This window comes from Hypanus sabinus, chromosome 25, assembly GCF_030144855.1.
Source record: "Hypanus sabinus isolate sHypSab1 chromosome 25, sHypSab1.hap1, whole genome shotgun sequence".
Taxonomy (NCBI): Eukaryota; Metazoa; Chordata; class Chondrichthyes; order Myliobatiformes; family Dasyatidae; genus Hypanus; species Hypanus sabinus.
The window spans coordinates 12,237,991-12,263,769 of NC_082730.1; the positions used below are offsets into that span (position 1 = coordinate 12,237,991).

Below are 25,779 nucleotides of genomic sequence, written 5' to 3' on the forward strand. Positions count from 1 at the left end.
CACCAAGATGGTGCAGGGTTTTGCCGCCAAATTCTCGTGACACCCCTCGGACCAGGATGGGTTGCAAAATTAATTTAATCTTGCCTGAGGTGAGCACCCAAGGGTAACGAGGTCACTGGCGAGTACTTTGGGTATTTAATAAAAGCCATTGTATTAAATCCGTATGGCGAATGTGTCGTTGCGAAACCGCAAATTTCCGCCGTGCAGCGATTCTAGTGCCGGTTTTGTCCTTTGGTCGGAATAGACGGGAGAAGTAGGTTAAACGTTTGACGTGATGCTTGCCGTTCCTTCCCCCGATATCCGTATCTCCGCTAACGGGCGGCGACGACGACAGCGCGACGAATCTGCAGGTGAGAAACGCGGCGGGCAAGTCGCTCACCCCGCCCCCTCCGACTGTGCCAGGCCGAGCTGCAACCTAACGTGCTGACCGACTTGACGGACGGAGACGTCCGCTCATCGGTGTCCCGGTTGTTTTTCAAACGCACCAATCACAGGCGAGCTTCTGTAGGTCGTCCAATTAAAGTGTAGAACTGCGCTGAGGTGGGCGGGCGCTAGTGGGCCAGCAGGGTAGGTTGCCCTGGAAATATTTGGCTCTTTTATCTCCCGTGCCCGTTCCCACTTTTAAGGGGGTTCTGTCCAATTTACCCATTTTTTGTTTTAAAAGAGGCATCATCGGAATTGCCACGCCCACCGCGGATTTTTATCCCCCTTCCAGAACTATTTGTTTTGTTCCTACCAGAAGATTATCTCAGACAAAACGCGGAGTTGGTCGTTTTTTCCCGACCGTTTGCGTGTGTCGGAGCCTGAGGCCTACGTGTTTTAGGGGGATTTTATTCTGACGGGGGGGGGGAGGGTAAAATAACCAGCCAGGAAAACGGAGGGGCTCGTCAGACTCTGGTGTCGTTCTCCGAAAGCCCCACCGCCGCCGAAGAGAGATGTCGAGGCCTGTCAGGTCGGTTTGCTGCGCGTTGAGTTTGTCTGCAGAGGCGGCGGCGGCCCGACCTCGTGTGGCGGGATCCTTTCCTTTCACACCCCCTCCTCTTGTACAGCCTGCACCCCTGCCCTGCATTTCTCCACAATCCAACTCCTCCTGTACCTCTTCCTCATGCACCTACCACCCACCTGCACCCCTATTCCTTCAATCTTCCACTCCTTGCTCCCAACGACACCACATATAACGATCAAACATTCTCCTCTTGCACATTCTACACCGCCAGCTGCATTCCACCCCAACCTATACTCCCTTAATCTCCCACTCCTTGCACCCTACCTACCTTCTGCACAACGTACACGCCCACTTTGCATTCCACCCCGATCTTTCCTCACAACTAGTACCTCCTGTACCCCACCACTCCCCATGTCCCTCCTCTGCTCCCACCAACTGCCTATTGCAATTCCCAGCCCCTCTCCCCAACACCCAGAACCTCTCACACCTCCAAATCATCCCTGCCCCCAACTTCTTCCACCACCACTAGCTCCTCTCATGCCTTTCTGTACACTTCACCCTTAGCTGCCTTCACATCTTCCTGTATACCCTATACCCTGCAAACAGCACTCTATTTCCACACCCAACACCCCATCTTCCACATCTCTTGTGCACTTCCCAGCCAATGACTACACCTGTAGATCTGAAGCCTGCCTCTGGCACCCACACCTTCTCTGCAAAGTTAGCTCTTCCAGGCCCCCCCCACCCGCTGATCTCCCACTCCCCACTATCTGTACTTCCGCGATCCTCCATCCCCACCACCTGCACCCTGTCTCCTTGCAACTTGTCTCTTGAGCTATTCTCCACCCACCCCCTCTATTGCACGCCCTATCACCTGAGCCACTACTTACTGTATCTCTATTCTGCACTATTCTTCAGCACTAGCACTCCTCCCCTACACTACTTTTGCTCCTACCATATGTACTCATTCACCCCCACACCTTGCATCCTCTGTACTCACCTTTGCCCCCCTCCACTCACCTTGCTCCCCAGGTCACCCTAAACCAGCCCTTGCCCTTTCTCCCATTGACAATCCCTATGCACCTCTCTCTGTCCTCTCGTGTGGCACCACCCACCTCCCTAGTATCCCACCCTCTTCATCATGAACCTGTTCTCCCTGTTGCCTCCACACTCAATCCATAGAGCCCTTCCACCACCATTTGGCATTCTTCCCCCCCCCCCCCCCCCCATCCTTTACTTCCCCACCTGGCTTGCCTCTCTTCCTTATTTCCCTGTTCTTGACCCCTCCCTGCTGCCTCCCCCTCACCCCCGCTGCGGCCCCTTCACATGCCCATGCACTGCCTTTCCATGGATTGTCTGTTCCAGAGCGCAATTAACGTGACTTTTAATTTGTAGCCCCCCATCTGTCCCAGCTTTACTTGTGAGAGTGAGTTGCGTATTCACTTTGAAGGCACTGTTAACAGTTCAACTTAATCTAAATTATCTGACACTGTTAAATCTAGTTTTTCCTTGATGCATAATCTATGGTAACCACTGTTTGGACTTTTCCTTCCAGTTTCCTGTGATGCAAATTATGATTGCTTCAGCATGGTCTGCAAGTGGCTTAAATACAGTTTCAGCAAGAGTCACTTTAAATTTGCACCTAGGGTGTGTTTCTCTTTGCAGGATGTGTTTAGCAGAGTCTGCGTCTACATCTCCATTTTGAATCCTGTCCTGTAAAAGACATGATTTGTAGGAAGTTGGAGGAGTGAATGGGTTCCTGCTGAGTCTGCATTCCAGAAACTTTTCTGAATCTTTTGTGAACTAAATAAATTTAGAAGCCAAGTAATGGGACTTATATTACTGCAATTAATAAACTTCCTGGAACTGACTGTGGAGGAATTTTGTCAATTAAAGCAGATGAAATTTGTATTTGCAGCTTTCTTTTGGTATTGAATTGTTTGGAAGTTTTCAGATCGTATGCTTGGGAGGAGAATCAATAGGGCTCACAGTCATAATTTCAATGCTCTTTAGTTTTCAGTTGAAGGGGCCAAGTACAGTGGACATGGTTTATTTTGAGGTATCAACAGGCTATTAATGTTACTTCAATAGTTTGGCAGTAACATTTTAATTTTGGCAGGATATCTTTTGCCATGTAGTGTAACATGGCAAATAGAACTGTTGACAGAAGGAGTTTTATTTTAACTAGCAGCAGTTTCCATTTTGTTTACTCTGCGTCTTCTCTACCTATCCGATCCTCCTTTTTCACTCTCACCCACCCCTACTATCGTTGCCAGGAAAAGCTGAGAAGTATTATAGTCTAAAACTCAATGCTTGTAGCAGGCTGTCTTTTTTAAAACTCCTTGTATGTAAGCTGTACAATGTTTCAAAAGTCCAATGGCAATCTTTAAATTTCTCTGTGATTAAAGCTATTTTAGTAGAAGTGGATTTGTAGTAACTAATTTATCTGTTTCTCAGGAATAGGAAGGTCATTGACTACTCCCAGTTTGAAGACTCTGATGGTATGTACTGTGCATGAAATACAGGTAATTTTAAGTAGCTTGCCTTGCGTACTTCACCACTGATTTCTTAAATATTCTAACTCATTGTCATCAGCTCAACTGGAAATTGCACTCGTAACGTCACATTTAACATCACAAACATCCCACGATGTTTTAGTGATTAACAAATGAAATTTGATGCTGAGCAACGTCAAGTCATTATGCCAGAAGTTTGATCAAGTACAAGGCATTGGTGTAAAGCTGACAAGTTACATTCTGCCAACAATGTCCAATTTTAGGCTTTGTTTCCTTTCATATAGATCAAATTCAAGGTAGATTTATTATCAGAGTAGGTATGTTATTGTATACAACACTGAGTTTTGTTTTCTTGTGGACACGCACATTAAATCCAAGAAACATAATGGAATCAATGAGAGACTACCCAACAGGACAGACAAACAAGCAATGTGCAAAATACAAGAAACTGCAAATACAATAGTCAAGTCACTTTTTATTGTCATTTCGACCATAACTGCTGGTACAGTACATAGTAAAAATGAGACAGCAATTTTTCAGCACCATGGCGTTACATGACACAGTACAAAAACTAGACTGAGCTACATAAAAAAAACAACACAGAAAAAGAACTACACTAGACTACAGACCTACCCAGGACTACATAAAGTGCACAAAACAGTGCAAGCATTACAATAAATAATAAACAAGCCAATGGGGCTGTAAAGTGTCAGTCCAGGCTCTGGGTATTGAGGAGTCTGATAGCTTGGGGGAAGAAATTGTTACATAGTCTGGTCGTGAGAGCCCGAATGCTTTGGTGCCTTTTCCCAGATGGCAAGAGGGGGAAGAGATTGTATGAGGGGTGCGTGGGGTCCTTCATAATGCTGTTTGCTTTGTGGATGCAGCGTGTAGTGTAAATGTCCGTAATGGCGGGAAGAGAGACCCCGATGATCTCCCCAGCTGACCTCACTATCTGCTGCACGGTCTTGCAATCCGAGATGGTGCGATTTCCGAACCAGGCAGTGATGCAGCTGCTCAGGGTACTCTCAATACAACCCCTATAGAATGTGATGAGGATGGGGGGTGGGAGATGGACTTTCTTCAGCCTTCGCAGAAAGTAGAGACGCTGCTGGGCTTCCTTTGCTATGGAGCTGGTGTTGAGGGACCAGGTGAGATTCTCCACCAGGTGAAAACCAAGAAATTTGGTGCTCTTAACGATCTCTACCGAGGAGCTGTTGATGTTCAGTGGGGAGTGGTCGCTCTGTGCCCTCCTGAAGTCAACAACCATTTCTTTTGTTCACATTCAGAGACATGTTGTTGGTCCTGCACCAGTCCATTAGCCGCTGCACCTCCTCTCTGTAAGCTGACTCGTCGTTCTTGCTGATGAGACCCACCACAGTCGTGTCATTGGTGAAATTGATGATGTGGTTCGAGCTGTGTGTTGCAGCACAGTCGTGGCTCAGCAGAGTGAACAGCAGTGGACTGAGCACACAACCCTGGGGGGGCCCCCCATGCTCAGTGTGATGGTGTTGGAGATGCTGCTCCCGATCCAGACTGACTAAGGTCTCCCAATCAGGAAGTCTAGGATCCAGTTGCAGAGGGAGGTGTTCAGGCCCAGTAGGCTCAGCTTTCCAGTCAGTTTCTGAAGGATGATTGTGTTGAATGTTGAACTGAAGTCTATGAACAGCATTCGACCGTATGTGTCTTTTGTCCAGGTGGAGGGCGATGGCAATGGTGTTGTCTGTTGAGTGGTTGGGACGGTATGCAAACTGCAGGGGGTCCAGTGAGGGGGGCAGCAGGTCTTGATTTGCCTCATGGTGAGCCCCTTGATGTGAGCTATGGATGTGAGTGCAACGGGATGGTAGTCATTTAGACAGGACACTGAAGTCTCTCAGCACGGGGACAATGGTGGCAGCCTTGAAGCATGTTGGAATGGTGATGCTGCTCAGGGAGATGTTGAAGATGTCAGTGAGAACATCTGCTAGCTGGTCTGCACATCCTCTGAGCACTCTACCAGGAATGTTGTCTGGTCCAGCAGCCTTCTGTGGGTTGACCCTGCACAGGGTTCTTCTCAAATTGGCCACTGTGAGACACAGCACCTGGTAATTTGAAGGAGTGGTGGACTTCCTCGTTGCCACATCATTTTCTGCTTCAAAACGGGCAGAACAAATAAATGAACAATAAATATTGAGAACATAAGATGGAGTCCTTGAAAGAGAGTCCATAGCTTATGGGAATAGTTCAGTAATGGAGTGAGTGATATTCAGTGAAGTTACCTCTTTGGTTCAAGAGCCAGATGGTTGAGGGGTAATAACTGTTCCTGAACCTGGTGGTGTGAGTCCTGTGCCACCTTCCTGATGGCAGCAGTGAAAAGAGAGCTTGGCCTGGATGGTGGAGATCCTAGATGATGGATCCTGTAACAGCACTGCGTTGATTTCCCTAATAGTGGGGAGGGCTTTACCCTTGATGAACTGGACCGAATCCATTACTTTTGTAGGATTTCCCATTTAAGGGTATTGGTCTTTCTATGTTAGGCTATGATGTAATCAGTCAATAAACTGTCCACCACACATCCATCTATAGTAGTTTGTCAAAGTTTTAGATGTCATGTTGAATCTTCAAACCTCTGAGGAAGTAGAGGAGCTACTGTGCTTAATTCATAATTGCACTTGAATGCTAGGCCCGGGGTAGATTGTCTGAAATGATAATGCTGAGGAATTTAAAATTGATGATCCTCTCCAGCTTTGATCCCCACACCTACCAGTCTATTTAAAAAAAAATCTCTGATATTCCCCCTTGTACGTTCCTTCAATCACTTATTCTCTCCACATGCCCACCCCGTCCCATATTAGACATTTTTGACCAGGGATAAAAGTGGCTGTCTGCTTTAACCATGCCTCACCCACCTTTTGCACCTCTATCAAGTCACCTTTCGTTCTCCTACACTCCAAAGAGAAAAGCCGTACCTCACTGAAGACATTCGTTCCAATCTGAACAGCTGCCTGGTAAATCTCTTCTGCACCTTCTCTAAAGCTTTCAACTTCTTCCCAGTGATGAGGCGACCAGAACTAAGCACAATACTCTTAAGTATCTTCTAAACAGTTTTATAGAGCTGCAACTTTACCACACCGTTCTTGTTTGTCCCTATATGTGGTGGTATTACAATTGTGGGGGGTTTTGTATGACGGAGGGTTGTAGTTACAGGTGATGTTGGTTCTCCCATTTGAGTTCTGCGGAATCACTTTATGTAGTCCTTTGCGGGGTGGGGGTGGATCCCTGATCTATGAAATTGACTGATGGATTTGAAGTAAATACACAAACCGGCCTTTTAGATCTCTATTTACTAGTTAATGTGCAGGGGAGAGTCATAGAAAATACAGCACAGGTGCAGGCCATTCATCCCAACTAGTCAGTGCCAAACCATTTAAACTGCCTACTCCCATGGACCTGCACTGGGGTCATAGCCTTCCATTCCCCTACCATCCATGTACGTATCCAAACTTACCTTAAATGCTGAAATTGAGCTTGCATGCACCACTCACTTATGCAGGCAGCTCGCTTCACACACTCACAACCCTCTGAGTGAAGAAGTTTCCCCCATGTTCCCCTTAAACATTTCAACTTTCACCCTTAACCTTTAACCTCTGGTTGCCTCACCCAACCTTAGGATAAATATAAGCATGCTTTTTTCACTTAAGGTATCCCCCGCTATCCGAAGGTAGAGCGTTCCTATGAAACTGTTTGTAAGCAGAAATGTAAAGTGAAGAAGCAATTACAATTAATTTATATGGGAAAAATCTTTGAGCATTCCCAAACCCAAAAACATAACCTACCAAATAACACATAAAACCTAAAATGACACGAACATGTAGTAAAAGCAGGAATGATATAATAAATATACTGCCTATATAAAGTAGAAATATTGTATGTACGGTGTAGTTTCATTTACAGTACCAGAAACAGGAAGACAGTGAGCCAAAATAGATTTGGGGAACAAAAAATTGTCACATACACACATGCGCACACAACTGCCTGCACAAGGCTTCACAGTCATGGTAGTCTTTCTCGGAGCAAACACACGTATAAAGCGGGTGTCTTTTTCGTAAAAGCGAAAAAGGTACTAATGTAGGTCTTTTGTAACAGCGAGCTGTCGTAAAGTGAACGTTCGAAAAATGGAGCCCACCTGTATCTGTACCACCTGTAATTTTGTATACATTTATTAAATCTGCTCTCATCTTCTACACTCAAGGAATAAAGTCCTAACTTACTCAGTCTTTCTTTATAACACAGGTCCTCCAGACATGGCAACACTCCTGTAAATTTTCTCTGCTCTTTCAACCATATTTGCATCTTTCATTTATATCTTTCCTATAAGGAGGTGACCAAAACTACACACAGTACTCCATATTAAGCCTCACTATTGTCTTATACAACTTAAGAATTTGCAGGAAAAAAATTAACATACATGTTGACAGCATCAAGATTTTGTGCGTGGGGTTTGATAATATGCCATAAAGCAAGCAAGCAGAAATTCTTTATGTTCATCCCTTTTGATGGGTTGTTTTGGAAAAAGTTTTAAGATGTTAACATTCCGTTTGTTCAGAATAGGACAGCATGTAAATTTGCACTGTTTTAATAATTGAAATTTAATTTCTAAACAACTGACATTTAAGGTGCTTTCTTAAAAACATATTTCTACTGAGTTCTGGATGATGCTGGCTGAAGGTGATTGCTAGTAGATTATACAGTGAAACGGGTATCACAAGGAATAAACAACTGCAATTTAAATAAGGGATCCATTGCTACCTTGTTTTAAAGCAGTATGAATAAAATCTAGGCTGTTAATAAATACTAGGTTTTTGTATTTTCATACTGTTATCGTCATTGTGTTGTCTTGTATGGGTGATCATGGTCTCAAATTTTTGGACGTCGTTACAATACAGGTGTCTCCAGCCAATATCAATACAAGCGGCCCCCGTTTTTTGAATGTTTGCTTTACGACAGCTCGCTGTTATGAAAGACCTATATTAGTACCTGTTTTCACTAACCAAAGAGGATTTTCGCTTTTAGGATAAAAAGACACTTGCTTTATACATGTGTTTACGCCGAAAAAGACTACCATGACCATGAAGCCTTGTGTGGGCAGTTATGTGTGTACGTTTGAACGCATGCACGTACGTATGGGTGTATGTGCAAGGCATGTACATGTTGATTTTTTTTTATCGATTTTGGCTCACTGTCTTCCCGATTTTGATAAGTGAAGCTACACCGTACGTTCAATATCTCTACTTTATATAGGCTGTATATTTATCTTATTATTCCTGCTTTTACTATATGTTAGTGTTACTTTAGGTTTTATGTGTTATTTGGTATGATTTGGTAGGTTATTTCTTGGGTCTGGGAATGGTCAAAAGTTTTTCCCATATAAGTTAATGGTAATTGCTTATTCATTTTACGACATTTCAGCTTACAAACAGTTTCATAGGAACGCTCTACCTTCGGATAGCAAGGGAAACCTGTACTCTTCAGCGATTGCCTGGCATCAGTGATTGCATGACCAGGACATGTGATATGCATCAGCTGCTCATATGACCACCCACTACCTTCTATGGTTTCAAGTGACCCTGATCATGGGGCTAACCAGATGCTATACCTCGCCCAAGGGTGATTTGCAGGCTAGTAGAAGGAAGGAAAGTCTTCCTGTGGTAGAAATGTATCTTCACCCCGCCACCCATTTCTTACTGTACATGATTTGTTTTAAATTAGTTTCGTTGCAATCTCTTATGTCAGTGACTTTTTTAAAGCTTGCCAGTCTGGGCTTCTCTAAAAGTAGTTTGCTGTTTAAAGAATGTTGAAAGCGAATGATAATTAGCAGAAAGGTTTGGGGAAGGAGTTGCACAGTTTAAGGTGTTGATAGTTGAACATTTAGCCATTTGGAGGAATTTTAAATAGGTGCTCACGAGGTGCTTAAATGGTGAGAAGTTGTGCAGTCATAGATCTGGGGGATTTGATGATGAAGGTGTTTGTGTATCCTTGACAATGGTTTTAGTATTCCTTTTATTGTATTGCAAAGAAATGCAAACTCACTTGTGAGTGAATGTAGGATGGGTAACATAAAAAAGTATCTGGGTAGAGCTAGGAGGAGCTGTTATAATGTGGGTGAAGCTTGCATAAGACTGAGGGTCATGTTCAAGGAGATTGAGAGTGGTAGTTTGCAGAGACACAAGTCATTTTAAGTGTCCATGGCAGTAGATTTGAAAATGGGCAATCCTTGATTAGGGATTGGTTACAATGTTTGCTGCGATGGGAACTGAAACAGAAAAACTTGGATCAGTTGGTATTTTGTGGACCAGGTGGGAGTGGCAGGGGAATCATGACTACACATGATTCTGTCTCCCTTTGCCCACAGGCTTTTTCTCTGCCTCCTCCAAGCCCAAATAGATTAGGTTAGCTTTATTTGTCAAATGTACATCAAAATGTGTGGGAGAATGTCATTTATATTAAATCAGATTGTGCTGAGCAGCCCACAAGTGTCGCTGTGTTTCCAGCACCAACATGGCATCTCCACAACTCACAAACCTTAAACTGTATGTCTTTGGAATGTAGGAAGAAACCCACGAGGGTGCGTGGGGAGAACATACAAGCTCCTTATGGACAGCGGCAGGAATTGAATCTCAGTCTTACAGTTGGCACTGTAAAGCGCTGTGCTAACCACCATGCTGTTAAGCTGTAATTCAGGGTGTTTCCTTGCAACAAATAACAAAATATTGGAGATTGTCCTTCATTGAGTGGTATTACTTCAGTTTATGTACAAAGGCCTGGATGGAAATTTGTTAGATTATACTTAAAGGACTCCTATCAAGATTGCCCAGAGAAATTTAAAAGATAAAATTGCGTACATGCATCTAATATTTTTGAGTTCAATTTAAAGCCTATTAGATCTGATAACCAAGTAGTTTTTGTGGGTTTAAAAAAAAACAAACAAAACTAAGCAACACACACAAAATGCTGGAGGAACTCAACAGGCCAGGCAGCATCTATGGAAAAGAGTACAGTCTGCGTTTCAGGATGAGACTGTACTCTTTTCCATAGATGCTGCCTGGCCTGCTGAGTTCCTTCAGCACTTTGTGTGTGTGTTCCTTGGATTTCCAGCATTTGCAGATTTTGTTTTGTTTGGAAACAAGTCCACAATATTTTTCTTTTCTTGAACAATTAATGCAGTCCAATAATCTTAGGAGTTCAGGTTAAATCTCTATGTAAGTGATCATAGGCTTACTTTCCTGTATCCTGGATAGCTGGAATTATCTGTTATAATAAGGCAACATCTTAATTTTTACACACCTGGGTCCCAAATGCAACACATTGACTTTGATGGACGTTGTTGTCCATCTTCCTGTTAAAGTGGTCTAGTTTTGTGTCGTTCCCTTGGCAACAATTCATAATGGAAACTTGCTTTGGTTGTTGGGTCTTTCGATCTTAAATCCCACAGACGTGTTTTGATGATCAATTAAACCAAACCCCACGCTGAATGAACTACGGAACACCTTGAATGCTTGACTATGTCAGGATTTTTAGTGCAATTTTTAAAATATCAAAATGTAACAATATAAAATACAAGTGTAGTAAGTAATTTAAAATAAAGTAAATTCTTTTAAAAATTGCATCTTTCTTTTGCACTGTTCTCCATTGAAGTAAATGTGGAAACTAAGCCGCTGTAAACAGAATCCCATCTGCTGTGAAACTACCGTTCACACACCACCTGCCTCAGCACGCATTGGATTTGGCAGCAGCAATCAACCACATAAAAGTTTGAGACTTCAGTTTTCATGGTGATCAACTGTTTAATCATTGTCAAGCCGTATCTGTTCTGCTCATCTCTGAATAGTGCAATGGGTTTTGCAGTTACACATCCAGCAGGTAGTTGTAATAATTCTTTTGAAAAAGATCAAGTGAAAGCTTATCAGTCTTGAACTATACTATGAAGTTGTCAGACCAGATCCTATGGACTTTTAACTCTTTATTGTCTTATCAGCAAGGATAGTAGCACCATGATAATCACTGACATGATCTTGGAAATCAATGTTATTTGTGCTTTGAATTCAGAGACTCAGATTAATTTTAGACAGTCTGCTTAGCTAAAAGTGAACATGATTGCTTCATTTCATTGCTCTTGTAGTCCTGAGATTCTTTGGGATTTCTAGCACAGCAGATAAAAGAGTGAAATGACCAGTTGTTTTTAGGATAACACAAGTGAAGTAGTGTCTGTATTAGATAAGTGACTCTCAGCACTTAACTAGTTTGATAGTTTACTAGCTGGGTTATTTATATAAAATGAATTGTGGTTCTAATCTATAGTTCTTGTCATTGTTCTTTTAAACATCAGATTGGGCATATTGACCAATTTTATTCCTACTTTAACATGATTGATGTACATGCATCTAGATCTGCGTCAGTAATCTTATTTGAAGATTCTCACTGAAGTACACAATTTAAACAAAGTGCAAGTTAGATTATTCAATATGAAATCATGACAGAAAGCAAATTAGAAAACAGAAAATTAGATTTTAGAAAAAGATTCACTTGATGTGTAGGAATGTCTCCAGAATAGCAGTCACTCTGTTTTTCAATAAAAAGTACCTTCGGTTAGATTTATCATTTTCCAAAACAGGTAGTTAATGTTTCATCCGAGAAAAGAACACTCCTAACAATGTAGCCATGCTTATATCGAGGAAAAGAGTAAAATACAGAATTTTTAAACTTAATAGGATTCTATTCTTGTGAGGATGTTTCTTCAGTCATTATGTTCTTGTTTGTAGTGTTTTCGGAGTCTAAAAATCACTTGTTTTTCAATACACTGGCCAAGATATATTGTTTTGCAATGAAGTGGGTAGGTACAAAAACCTCATGCCCTTCATTATTTTGATGTCCGATCTACTTTGGAAAGGGAGCTCCTGGTTTTGGTTCTTTTTACTGCGTGTGAACAAAATTTATGTCATATTTACGCCAATTTAACAAATAAATGTCGATAGAAATAACGTTGAGTTTCTTTCCCAAGCAGTCAGACTGATCAACACCTCCACCCTTATTGACTCCTTCACACCCCTCATCACTATTTTATCAGTTCCTGTAAGTCAACTTATAAGACCATTAGACAAAGGAGCAGAATTGGGTTGTTTGGCCCCTCGAGTTTGCACCATTCAATCATGGCTGATCTTTCTCTCCCTTCCTCAGCCTTACTCCCTGGTCTTCTCCCCTTAACCTTTGATGCCTTGTCCAATCAGGAACCTATCAATTTCTGCCTTATATACACCCAATGACCTGGCCTCCATAGCTGCCTGTGGTAACAAATTCCACACCCTTTGGCTAAAGAAATTTCTGCATATCTTTTGTTTTAAATGGACTCTCCTTTATCCTGAAGCTGTGCAATCTTGTCCTAGACCTCCCCACCATGGGAAACATCCTTTCCACATCTACTCTGTCTAGGCTTTTTAACATATGGAAGTTTCAATGAGATACCCTCCCACCCCTCCCCCCATCCTTCAAAATTCTAGCGAGTACAGACACAGAGCCATCAAACATTCCTCATATTAATCATCCTTTTGAACCTCCTCTGAACACTCTCTAATGCCAGCACATCTTTTAGATAAGGAGCCCAAAACTGTTCAGAGTACTCATGGTGAGACCTCATCAGTGCCTTATAAAGCCTCAGTATCACATCCCTGCTCTTGTATTCAAGACCTCTTGAAATGAATGCTAACATTGCATTTGCCTTCTTCACCACTGACTCAACCTGCAAGTTAACCTTTAGGGTGTTCTGCATAAGGATTTCCAAGTTCCTTTGTATCTGAAATTTTTGAATTTTCTCCCCATTTAGAAAATAGTCTACACATTTATTTCTAAATTGCATGGCCATGCATTTTCCAACATTGTATTTCAATTGACACATTCTTGCCCATTCTCCTAATCTGTCTTAAGTCCTTCTGCAGCCTACCTAGTTCTTCAACACTAAATGCCCCTCCAGCAATCTTTGTATCATCTACAAACTTGGCAACAGAGCCCCATCTATTCCATCATCTAACTCATTGATAAGCAGCATAAAAGGACGTGGTCCCATCACTGACCCCTGCGGAACACTACTATTCACTGGCAGCCTTTTATTCCCACTCGCTGCCTCCTACCAAGCAGCCAATGTCTAACCATGATGGTGACTTTCTGATAACACCATGGGCTCTTAACTTGGTAAGCAGCCTCCTGTATATACAGTACTTTGTCAAAGCCTTCTGAAAGTCTAAATGTACAACATCCACTGTATCCCCTTTATCTATCCTACTTGCAATCTCCTCAAGGAATTCTAGCAGGTTCGTCAGGCAAGATTTTCCTTTAAGGAAACAATGCTGACTTTGTCCTATCTTGTCCTGTGCCACAAAGTACTCCATAACCTCATCCTTAACAGTTGACTCCAACTTCTTCCCAACCACTGAGGTCAGGCTAACTGGTCTATAATTTCCTTTCTGCTGCCTTCCTTAGAGTGGAGTGATATTTGCAATTTTCCAGTCCCCTGGCACCATGCCAGAGTCCAGTGATTTTTGAAAGATCATTACTAATGCCTCCACAATCTCTTCCAGAACCCTTGAGTGCAGTTCATCTGGCCCAGCTGACTTGTGTACCCTTAGGTCTTTCAGCTTTTTGAGCACCTTCTCCCTTGTAATAGTAACTGCATTCACTTCTTTTCCCTCACACCTTTCAACATCTGTCACACTGCTAGTTTCTTCCAAAGTGAAGACTGATGCAAAATACTCATTTAGTTAATCTGCGATCTCCTTGACCCCGTTATTATTTTTCCAGCCTCATTTTCTAGCAGTCCTATATCCACTCTCATTTCTCTTTTTTTTTTACATACTTATAAATCTTTTACTATCCACTTTGATATTGTTTGTTGGCTTTCATATTTAATCTTTTCCCTCCTAATGATTTTAGTTGCTCTCTAGGTTTTCAAAAACTTCTCCATCCTCTTATCTTCCCACTAAATTTTTCCTTTGTTATATGCTTTCGCATTAGCTTTGGCTTCCGTTGTCAGCCACTGTTGTACTATTTTCCCATTTGAGTATTTCTTCATTATTGAAAACATCTATCCTTCACCTTCCATGTTTTTCCCAGAAACTAAAGCCATTGCCTTCCAATTTTGCTGCTGTGTCAGACTTTCTCCCTATCAGGTTTCAAGTTGGACTCAGTCATATTGTAATCATTGCCTCCTAAGGGTTCTTCTACTTTAAGCTCCCTAATCACCTCCTGTTCATTACGTAACACCCAATCTAGTATAGCTGATCCCCTAGTAGATTCAATGACAAACTGCTCTAAAAAAGCCATCTCGTAGGCATTCAATAAACTCTTTTGAGATCCATCACCAACATGTTTTTGATATACAGACACTTCTATGCCTAGTGTCAAGTTATGGACATACAATCAGCCATCTTGAGTTTTTTTTGCACTGCAGCGGACCTGGGGTAACAAATATTTCATTCCCCTTTACTCTTGAGTACTGGAAATGATACTAAACAATCTTAAAATATGTCACTGCAAAAAAAATCAAGACTGGTGTCTTTTATTCCTTTGATTACACACATCAGATGGTTCTTGGTTTCAGTCCCTGATTTTTATTAAGCTAAGTAATCTCAACAGCATTGCACTGTTGGGCAATCCTTGACCTCAAAACTGGGCAAGGAGATAAAATATACCTAAGATTCTTTGATGCTGCTTCACTGCAGCCACTTCATTGAAAGTGCATAGAAATAAGTTTTATTTGTGTTTGTGACATGCGATTCTGGTTTGGCTCTTTGCCAGTGTTTAATTATCCTTTGCATATTGTGCATTTACTTATTAGGAGTACAAGGAGCTTTGGTGCCTTGTGAACCCCAATTCCAATTAAATGCAATGTCTTCAGAGTAGCAGGTGTGGGTCATTGGGATATAATCACTGGTTCAGACTTCCAAACAAAAGTGGACAGCAGTTTCCAATATTGTAACAGTGATCACTTCATTGACAGTAGGTATCTTGGGTTTCAGCAGTTAGGTACAAGTCTATTTTGTTTTTGCAGTCATAAAACAAATGTTAAAGGCATCTTTGGATTTTACTAAATTGTGGCTCAACTTAATCAGTATTGTTTGCAGTCCTGTTTTGCCTTCACGTGTTCCTGTTGTAAATTGGTTTGGCAAATGATTGCAACTCTTCAGAGTGAGCACTCATTTCATTCTACACTTCATATAGACGCATGACTTTGAAACAGGCCCTTTGACTCACTGAGTCTTCTGACCATTATGTACCATAATTACATTAATCCTATAATTACTCCATGGTATCTTCCCTGCTTCACTGCCCCCCACCTCTCCTGGGAGTTATACCATTCACCTATGGCACAATGGGCAATTTTAGCATGGCTAGCTGACTAACCAGGCTACATGTCTTTGGAATGTGAAGGGCAACAGGAAGATTCAGAAGAACTCAACGTGATCACAGGAAAAACATGGAAGTTCCATGCAAGCAGCACGTGAGAATTGAGCTTGGCTCGCTGGAGTTAAGGCAGTGGTTCCATTAATCTATGCCACTTACTGTGTGAAATTAGATTATCATCATTTCAAGACATTTTCTTTCAGTTTACTTTTGTGTTTCTGAAATTGGATGTAAATTGTCTAACACCAAGTGACTACATTCATTATGGTAATAGTTTCCATCTCCATGCATCATTGGACACATTAAATATACCAAAAATCTGGTACTGCAGGCAATTATGACAAAGTAACGTAAAAATGCAACATAAAAAGGACGTGCTGGCAATTTGTTGTTGCAGTCTGGATAAATTTCCATTCTGCGAGTTTTTTCTTACATTCATGTTATCTTTCCCATGTTTTCTTCCTTCTGTGGCATGCTTGTACTTTACTAGGAACTAATGGAACTAAAGCACATTTGCTTTTTGGATGTTGTCTCTGTTCCCCTCAGAATGGCTATGTATCGCAAGCATCTCAGCCAACACGTGCTATCCAGGGAGGCTGCCTGAGCTAGTCCCATTCAGCTCATTTCTCTTTCAAGCTTTCCAATCCAAAAAATGTCCATTTAAGTGTTGTGATTGTACCCACCTCAACCACACTTTTTGGTACTACCCTCTTTGTACTGATTTTGGGATATTGGAAAAATTCAGAATATTAAACAGGATCTCTGCTTGCAGATGAAGCCTATGGAAGAGATTCGCCCCCTCCGGCTAAAAGAGCACGAGCATCCCCCAGGGAAGGAAAAAACAAAAGAAAGTCTGCAAAAAATGCACGGGATGAAAGGTAGCTTTTATCAGATTCCCTTCATTTTTCATGTTCTTGTTTTAAAAGTCTATCTTTTAAGTGAATACATTTCTGAAGCTTTGCTTTCTGTGAGTTGGTTTGGGTGTTTAAAACTATTTTTGATTTCAAACTTCAACTCATTCGGTGTATAGAAAAACAGAAATGCTGATAAACAAGCTGTTTCTTTGAGGAATAAGTTTGCATTCAAAGTGACAGGAATAGTATCTTGGATGGGTTGATCACTGTGAGCTCTTTCTTTCCTTCAGTTGCAACAAAAGAGACCACCCAAGTTGCATAGGTGGATTTAATGAGCAAGCAGCAATTGGACATTGACAATTTAAAACTTCATTCAGCATAGATTTGTTACTACAGCTGAAGACTTGCTTCTTTGATGTAGTGTACCATTGTCAAAGTTGGAATAAGTTGTGGCTATTTATATTTTTGTGGAGTGTAACGACACAAGTTTTTGTATTGGCACATGTTCTTATTTATTTGACAGCGAGGAATCAGACGACAAGCTTTATGAGAAGGACCTGAAGGCTGCCATTGCATTGTCCAAGAAGGAGACATCCCATTCACCTGGTGGGTTTACATTAAACTGTATGGTACAGGTTAAAGGTCAGACCGAAGGAAACAACCTAATGTAAGTGTAGTTGTCTGTCTCATAGCTCTGCATTTCTAGGCTTTGATTATTCCTGGAGGCAAATATTCCTCCTTGTTGCTATGATTAATATGACCACCTGGTGACGGGACCCTTGGAGGGAGAATAAATCTTTTAATACACTAATGTCTTGCCAACCGGTTGAACTTACGCAATGTATCATACTTAGCTTAATCCTTTTAAGTTAAAAGCCTTATATAAGGCTTTTATATGTGGCACCTGTAAATGAGCACTTTCCTGATTTGCCAGAATTCTGGACCAACGTGAGTTATTAATAGACGTTTAGCAGAGTGGAGCAAACTTTCAAAAAAAGGAGCAAGCTCACACAAGCTGACTCCTTGTAGTTTGAGAGATCTGAACTTTCATGGCTTGCCATGCTTGAATTTCAAGTACATCTGAGACTTGTGGCTACTTGCTGCTGTGTTAATATCTTCAGTGTAACTAGTTCCTTAGTAATAGGTTATGGTAGTGCTTTTTTAAAAATTTCCATTATGCGATGTGTGAGCTGCTGATTAGCTTTGGAAAGTAACTGCAGTGCATGCTGTAGATTGTATGTGCCATGGTAAATCTGCTGGTGGTGGGTAGGGTGCCAGGCTGCTTTGTTCTGGTGTTTTAAAGTGCACTTCTATAGACAAGTGGAAAATATTTTGTCACATTTTAAATGTGTGCCTTTGCGAATCGTGGAAAGGCTTTGGAGTGACGGGAGGTGAGTCACTCACCACAGGATACCTGATCTTTGTGACCTGTAGTAACCAAAAAGGACTGTGATAGGTCCCGTGGATTTCTAGTCAAAAGGATAATTCCTAGAGTGTAGCTCTATAATAATAAAGCCATTGAATATTATAGGCCATACGACATTGGAGTGAAATTAGGCTAATTCAGCTCATCAAATTTGTTCCACCTTTCAATCAATGCTGATTTACTTCCCCTTTCAGCCCCATTCTCCTGCCTTCTCCCTGTAACCTTTGACACCTTCACTATTGAAGAACCTGTCACTTTCCACATTAAATATACCCAATGACTTGGCCTCCACAGCAGTCAATAGCAATGAATTTCACAGATTTGCCACCCTTTGGCTAAAGAGATTCTTCCTCAGCTCTGTTGTAAAGGGACATTCTTGTATTCTGAGACTATACCCTTTGCTTCTAGACTTCCCAGCTATTGGAAACACCCTCTCCAGGTCCACTCTATGTAGCCCAAGTAGGAGTAGGCCATGTAACCCCCTCAAACCTGCTCCAACATTTAATAGCATTGTAATTGATTTGATCTTGGTGTCAACTCACTTTTCTGTCCTGTTTTCCATGACTCTTGACTTCCATGTAGATCAGAAAACCATGTCACTCGAGCAAGGGCTCCTAATCTGGGGTCCATGGACCCTTTGCTTAATGGTATTGGTCCATGGCATAAAAAAGGTTGGGAACCCCTGCCCTTGAGAAAATTTAATGATTTAATGTCCTTATTTCCTGAGATAGAGAATCTTAAAGATTCATGACCCTCAGAGGGAATATATTCTTCCTCTCTTAAATGGGTATCTCCCTATTCTGAAATTATGCCCCCTTGTTCTAGTTTCCTCTACTAAGGAAAACCTTCTCTCAACGTCTGCTTTGACAGGTTGCCACATACCCTGTTGTGTATTAGTAAATTCACCTCTCATTCATACTTGCCCCAATTTATTCTACTGTTCCTCATTAGGCATCCTTTCCATCCCTGTGAATCTCTGAAGTGAAAGTAATTATCCAGACATGATCTCCCACGCAATTTGTAGAAAGACTCCTCCCCCCCACCCCCATTTTTGTACTGCAACTAATTTGACCAAAGCCAACTTTCCATTTTCCTCATTAGGTTGTTCTTCTTGGTGTTAATTTTGTGCTTATGTACAAGGATATTAAATCCCACTGCACAACCTATTTTTTTTTTTAAATAGCATCATGATTTTTTTAGTGAAAGTGGATAACCTCTCATTTTTTCACAATTCTTCATCACCCAAAGTTTTGTCCACTCACTTGAAAATTGTGCTTGCAACTTGCTTTCTCACTTATCTCTATTAGCAGTAAATTCGGCTGCATGTATACTTGGTCCCTTCCATTCAAGTCATTTACTATAGATTGTAAATAGTTGCAGTTCAGCACTGTTCCCTGTGGCAACCCCATTGTTGCAGTTTTCCAATCTGGATGTAACTCATCTATTACAACTCTATTCTCTGTTAGTTTGTCAATCCTGCATTTACGTTAATGTATTTCTCCCAATGCCATCAACTTTGTAAGTGTTGTATTATTGAATTCTTCTTGGAAGTGTAAATATATTGGTGTCCCATTATCCGTTAACAAATCACACTAATAATATTGTGAAACATTTGTTTTCCTTTTATAAAACAAGTGTTGGAATTTTCTAAATGTTCTGTTATTTCCTTTACAATGAATAATAAATTCCAGAAATTTTCTAATAATAAATGTAGTACTAATAGGTCTCTGCTTGCACTCTCTCTCCCTTGAATTGGAGTGCTTTTTGAAATTTTCCAGATTTCAGGATCCTTTGGAACATTGTAATCAGTACCTCCACTATCTCTGCAGCAAGACCTTGGGATGCAAGCCACTTGATTCACAAGGGTTGATCATTAATTCTATTACATTGCTAGTACATTCTTCTCTACTGTCACTGATTTATTTTCAACTTTGTTCTTGGCGATTTTGCATTATGGGGATGTTTTTACAATGAAGACTTACAAAACATCCGTTCCCTTTCATTGCCACTTCATTATATCCCACTCTCATTCTGTAAGGAACTAATAATTACCACCGCTATTCTTTCCTCTTTTAATATAGTACTTGAAGAAGCTCTTGCTATCTTATTTCTTGCTAGTCTACTGATAATGTATCTTCTCCCTCTTATCCTTTGTGAATCCTTTGATTTCTTAACTATCCCAAACTTTGGAGTTTCCAATAATGATTTGTTTGCCACGTGTACATCAAAACATATGGTGAAAAGTGTTACTTCGATGATGACACAGTCCAATAATACACTGAGGACAGCCCACAAGTGTCGTGAGCCATTATTTTCAAATGTGGTCTATTTCAAATATTTTTGAAATTGGGGAAGTATCTGCTAAAACTTGTGCCAATGCTGATCTGCTAATCTGTTTTATTTTCCCAGTCCACTTTAGCTAGTCTTGCCTTCAGCCACCGCAATTGTTTTTGATCAAATTTAAGACATCCGCTTCACATTTGCATTTCCCATTCCAAACTGAATGAAATTTATCATGTTAGGATCAGTCTTCCCCAGGGGAATCTTTGCTATGAGATCATTAATTAAAGCTGCCCCATTTCTTCTGTCCAGCTTTGAAGTGGTTTGGATGTACACTGAATTGTTCTAAGAACTGTCCTAAATATATTCCATGATGCCTCAAGGTTGCCTTGGTCATTATAGAGATTGGACAAATACAGTGGACAAAATTTGTAATTATTGTGGTGCCTTTCGTACAAGCTCCTGTTTCTTGATTTCCACTGCCTTACGGTATAGCTAATGTTAAGAGGTCTATAGCATATTCTCACCAGTGATCTTCACATGCTTCATCCCAACTGATTCTGTATCTTAACTAACTGCTCCTAGATTATTTCTCAATCAACTGTACTAATCTCATCCTTAATTACCTCATCTTTCTCTATTTGCCTATCCTTCCAAAGTGTTAAGTTCAGCCGTAACAGATACAGTTGCAGGGTAACCAATAGTTTTGAAACGTGCATTGATTTCTAATAGTGCATTCATCTCAAGTAATTGTGAATGCTATGCACGTTTAGGTCAACAGCCAATTTTGACTCAATGCCATGTTCCCTACTCTGATTCTGTTTGTTAGAGAGCTTTTGTATATTCTGTCCTTCCTTTTCACAGTTCTGTTAGCCTTACTGGTATCACTGCCTCACACTAATGCCTTGTCCATTCTCTTCAACAGCCTTGCTTATTGAACTTGCGAGGATGCAGATCCTACCCAGACTCAAATAAAGCAATCCAACCTGCATCCTTCTTTGGTACTGGAATTAAACTCCTTAAATTGAAACCAATTTCTTCCACTCCAGTTTTTTTCAAATCAAGTCTCTGATCTTATCAACCCTTTTACTTTTGAAGTGACTTGCATAGTAATCTAGTGACTATTAACAATGTGTGTTTTTCTGCATTTTTATATGGACCCTAACTTTTCATACTTCCTCAGCAGAGAATTTATTCTGGTCCTACTTTTATTGTTGTCTCCCAAGGACCATGATATTTAGATCTTGTCCTTCTTATTCTAGGGTTCCTCTCCAATTCCAGGGAGACATCCTTAACCTTGGTGTTAGACAAGCAGCACAGACTTTGTGATCACAGCAGTGTCTGCCCTTCCTCTAATTCTTAATGCATTCCTTGTCACTTAACTTGAATAGGCCCCTGTGCCAAGGTCCTGTGGTTACTTTAATAATTCTAACTAGAATCTCTGCACTTACCAGCAAAAGATTTCGTAAGGATCATTCAAGGGCCAGATGGTGCAGTTTCTTCAGTACGATGATTTAGATCCCTTGGTCTTAATCCTTGAACTATTTCAAAGTAGCTGACCTCGCAGGAAACAGTTTCCTTCCTTTGTGCATAAAACCATTGTGATAATTGAAATTGGTAACTGAAGTTTTCTGCTGGCTTTTGATAATTTTTAATTATTATTTAACCTAAAACTAATTTTAAGCTATAACTTTTAGTTACACCTTTTGTAATAGGTTATAATGAAGGGGGGGGGGTCCGTTCAAGGGGCCATCAGGTAATGAAGAGAGGGCTGACAGTAGAGGTACAGGAGCCTGAAGTTGCTCACCTGATGTTTTAGTAACATCTTCTTCCCCTCCACCATCAGATTTCTCAATGGTCCATGAGCTCTTGATACTACCCCACTGTTTTGCTCTCAGTTTGAACTGTTTATTTTTTTATATATTCTTCTTGTAGCTCGTAGTTTTTGTATATTGCACTGTACTGCTGCAGCAAAACAATAAATTTCACAACATATCAGTGATTATAAACCTGATTTTGAAGTACAATAGAATATGAAAAAATAACTAATATTTGCCAGGTAGTTGTTTTCCTGCCTTCCTGTGATGTTTAGAGAATTCCACTGAAAAAGTTTTATGGTTTTTGTTTGGAGCTTTGAGCTCCATGTTGCTTTGCTCCATTGATCATGTTGCTTATTAGTTAAATTTGCAATTTCTAGATCCAAGCTCACATTCAGCATAATTTTGAGTTTATACATAGTAAAACAGTATTTTGTGGGATTCACCTTAAAGGTTGCGGGTTTTGTACTTTGCAGAAATGGAATGTTGTGGGTACGTAGTTAGCATTTCTCTTGCAAGAACAATGAATTCTAAAAATCCACAGAAGGACCAATAGAAACAGCTTCCCATGATGGCTTTTGCATATTTTCTTTGATTATTAGTTTAGTTTATAATGCTTTTGGGTATGTGTGTGTGTTTCTGGTCGGTTTTTTCTGTATGATTGTGCATGCAAGTCCTCCTTTTATTTGGCTGTACAAGCTTCTTGTGTTTTTTAAGCTCCTTGGCAGCCTTTGCAGTCTGGAGTGATTTTAACATAAGCTTTGAAATAATAAGTAGATGGTGTGTTTTGGTATACTAATATTTTGTGGAGAATTTAAATACTTAATTTTCTTTGCTTGCATGATTCCAGGCATACAGCGTGGGGGAGAGGCTGCAGCAAATGAGGGCTTAGGATAGCGATATTGCTATTGCACTTCCTGGTGGCCAAGAGTGAAAGGACTACTTTGCGTAGATTATTGGTTCAAGCCCAGTTAGTTCTGAGGAAACCGCTTCTGACATTGGTCTTGGTTGTTTGCGCATTTTTTTTTGTCCACTAGTTTCAAGGAGGGTGTGAGGTCCCTTAATCTTTTTAGATCTTTTATTGTTCTTCCATACAAGAGAATGGTGATTGCCTGTTGTGTGTTCTACTTGTTAATAGAGCTGAGACGTTTTCTAGTTTATGTTGTTAAATTATCTGGTGTAATGTTCTCTGATGGTTAATCGGCAAGCCTATTTTTTTTAAATCATAATGTTCCATTTGCTATTGTATGAATTTTCTGCTATTTACTTTCAGATGAGGACATGGGGAGTGAGGAGGATTTGGACCACGGTGACAGTGATTATGAAGCTTCAACAAAAAAAGGCAAAAAAGGAAAAAAAGTTAAAGGGGATAAGAAAGAGAAAAGGACACCCAAAAAGCCCAGGAAATCGGCTGAAGGTAAGTTGTATCTGTGCATTAAGATGAGGAGGCAATGAGTTGTGATTTTGGTGAATGTGATTGAGAGCTCCCATCGGCTAGAAGGCACTGATGAGGAATCTGATGAGAGGAATACAAAATTTATGAGTGTATAGATAGGATACATAGTAGAAAACATTTCTGGCGGGATCTGAAACCAGAGGGCAAAGGTTTAGGGTATGAGATAAGACCTTTATGAGATCTGTTGAAGAATTACTTTTTCATCTAGAGGATGCTTGGAATACACTGCTTGATGGAGTGGAAGGGGCAGGTGGTCTTATAATGCTGTGTTCGAGCAAGCACTTTGCTGGAACACTTTCTATGATCCTGAACGCAAAAAGTGTAAACTGGAACTTGTATGCAGAACAGGTTAACTCAGCCTTAATGTGCTGTTCAGCAGGATCTTGGTGTATATTAACCAGGCCATTTGCTTCAAAGGTATTTATGCAAGGGCATCTGGCAATATTTTCTCTTTTAAAAAAAATTGTTCCAAATTTTACAGCAGATCCTTGATGGCGCAATGCAGATAGATACCATGGTTAAGAAGGCAAATGACCTTCATTAGTTGAGACACTGTATCCAAGAGTATACAGGTTATATTCCAACTTACATAACGCTGGTCAGGCCTCTGTTTGTATCACTAAACTAAAGGAGCGATGCATTTGTGCTGCAGAGATTGCTGTGGAGATTCATTAGAATATTGCATGGGATGGACTAATTCAGTTAAGAGGAAAGACTGAAGAGGCAAAGACAATTTTCCCCGGTTTAGGGAAGTTTAAGAGGGGATATGATTGAGTAGAAGAAACTTGAGGGATATAGATAGGGTAAACTACAGGAAAATTTCCACCATATCAGAGGAAGATGAAAACCAGTAGACAATGATTTAGGGTGACAAATTTTTGAGGGCATCTGAGGTGTACTAATTTTACCCAGTGAATGGTAGGTATCTGGAATACCCTAACTGAGCGAGTGGCGGAAGCAAAGTCGCTGGCAGCATTGAAGAATTGTTGAGACAGACACTCGAATGGCAAAGCAAGACAAAGCTTTGTGCCTTATGCTGGACGTTGTGTTTAATGTGCTGGGAAAGTGGCTGGTTTCCATGCTGCTTAACTCTGGCAAATGGGATTTCAGTGTTCAGGAAGGTTGACATGGATGTGGTTGGCCAAAGAATCTGTTTCAGAGCCTCAGCTTGATTTCAAAGTAGTACATACTGACATAAATATACTTCGGCAATAAATTTATTTTGAATTTCACTTAAAGTCTTTACTGAAATTCAACATCAACTGAATGATTCCCTAAGTACAACATTGGTGTATTTTGTACTCTACTCTCGAATGCGGATTTGAATCTTACAGACTCTCGGATGTGCATTCAGGGTAGAAACTCTTAATGATTTAATATCCGTACTAAGTCCTAGGAATGCCAAAATCAAGTTCCATGCAAATTAAGGGAGTAAATTTGAGATCAATGTTCCTTGAAAAATCAGTGTTGAAATCTGTATTTAACCTTTTAAGATCAAGAATATGTGGAAAGTTTATGACCTGTCTGATTAATTTTGTTTTCCTCATCTTTGATTTTGAGTTGCCCCATTCAGTTTTTTTATGTATGAGCTGGCACCCTGCATGAGTTCATCATAGTGAAGTATAACTTTTCTTTATATTGCATTCATTCTTCTTTTGGAAGTATAAAATTATTAAAAGTTGCCCCTTGGTATATCCTGTAACTGAGGCCTTCTTGATTGCTCAACTTATTTTCCACCTTATCAGATTAGGTTTGGGAGGCATGTTAGTGGAAAAGGAATTGTTCTCTATATTGGATGTTGCACTTAGGATCTCTACATATAACTAACTATCAATAAGAGCCAACAAGGTGCCAGTAATTTGGCATGGTGTCCAGTTTTTTTACTTGTCTGCCTATTTAATTTGTATTGAGACCTCTTTCAAAGTCACATCAAGGTGCTAGACAGCAGGTATTAAAACTTCTTTTCATTCACGTTGTTATGTTTGATTAATGTAGGGTGGAACCCATGTCTTTTTAAAATTGTGGACAACAGTTAGCACCATTGCACAAATTCAAAAT

General features: G+C 40.6%; 1 protein-coding gene across 2 annotated transcripts in view; it reads left to right on the top strand.

Annotated features, from left to right (window-relative positions):
• Window positions 1–549: 549 nt before the first annotated feature.
• nucks1a (nuclear casein kinase and cyclin-dependent kinase substrate 1a) overlaps window positions 550–25,779 on the top strand; it is a 49,606-nt gene continuing 24,376 nt past the window's right edge. Inside the window, exons 1-5 of one of the 2 annotated variants that reach the window (XM_059950108.1) lie at window positions 550–952; window positions 3,404–3,447; window positions 16,661–16,766; window positions 17,266–17,348; window positions 23,539–23,682. In XM_059950108.1, the coding sequence (XP_059806091.1) occupies window positions 936–952; window positions 3,404–3,447; window positions 16,661–16,766; window positions 17,266–17,348; window positions 23,539–23,682 (394 nt within the window). In that variant the 5' untranslated portion in view covers window positions 550–935. The remainder of the gene's footprint in view (window positions 953–3,403; window positions 3,448–16,660; window positions 16,767–17,265; window positions 17,349–23,538; window positions 23,683–25,779) is intronic. The other variant, XM_059950107.1, reaches the window with a different exon arrangement.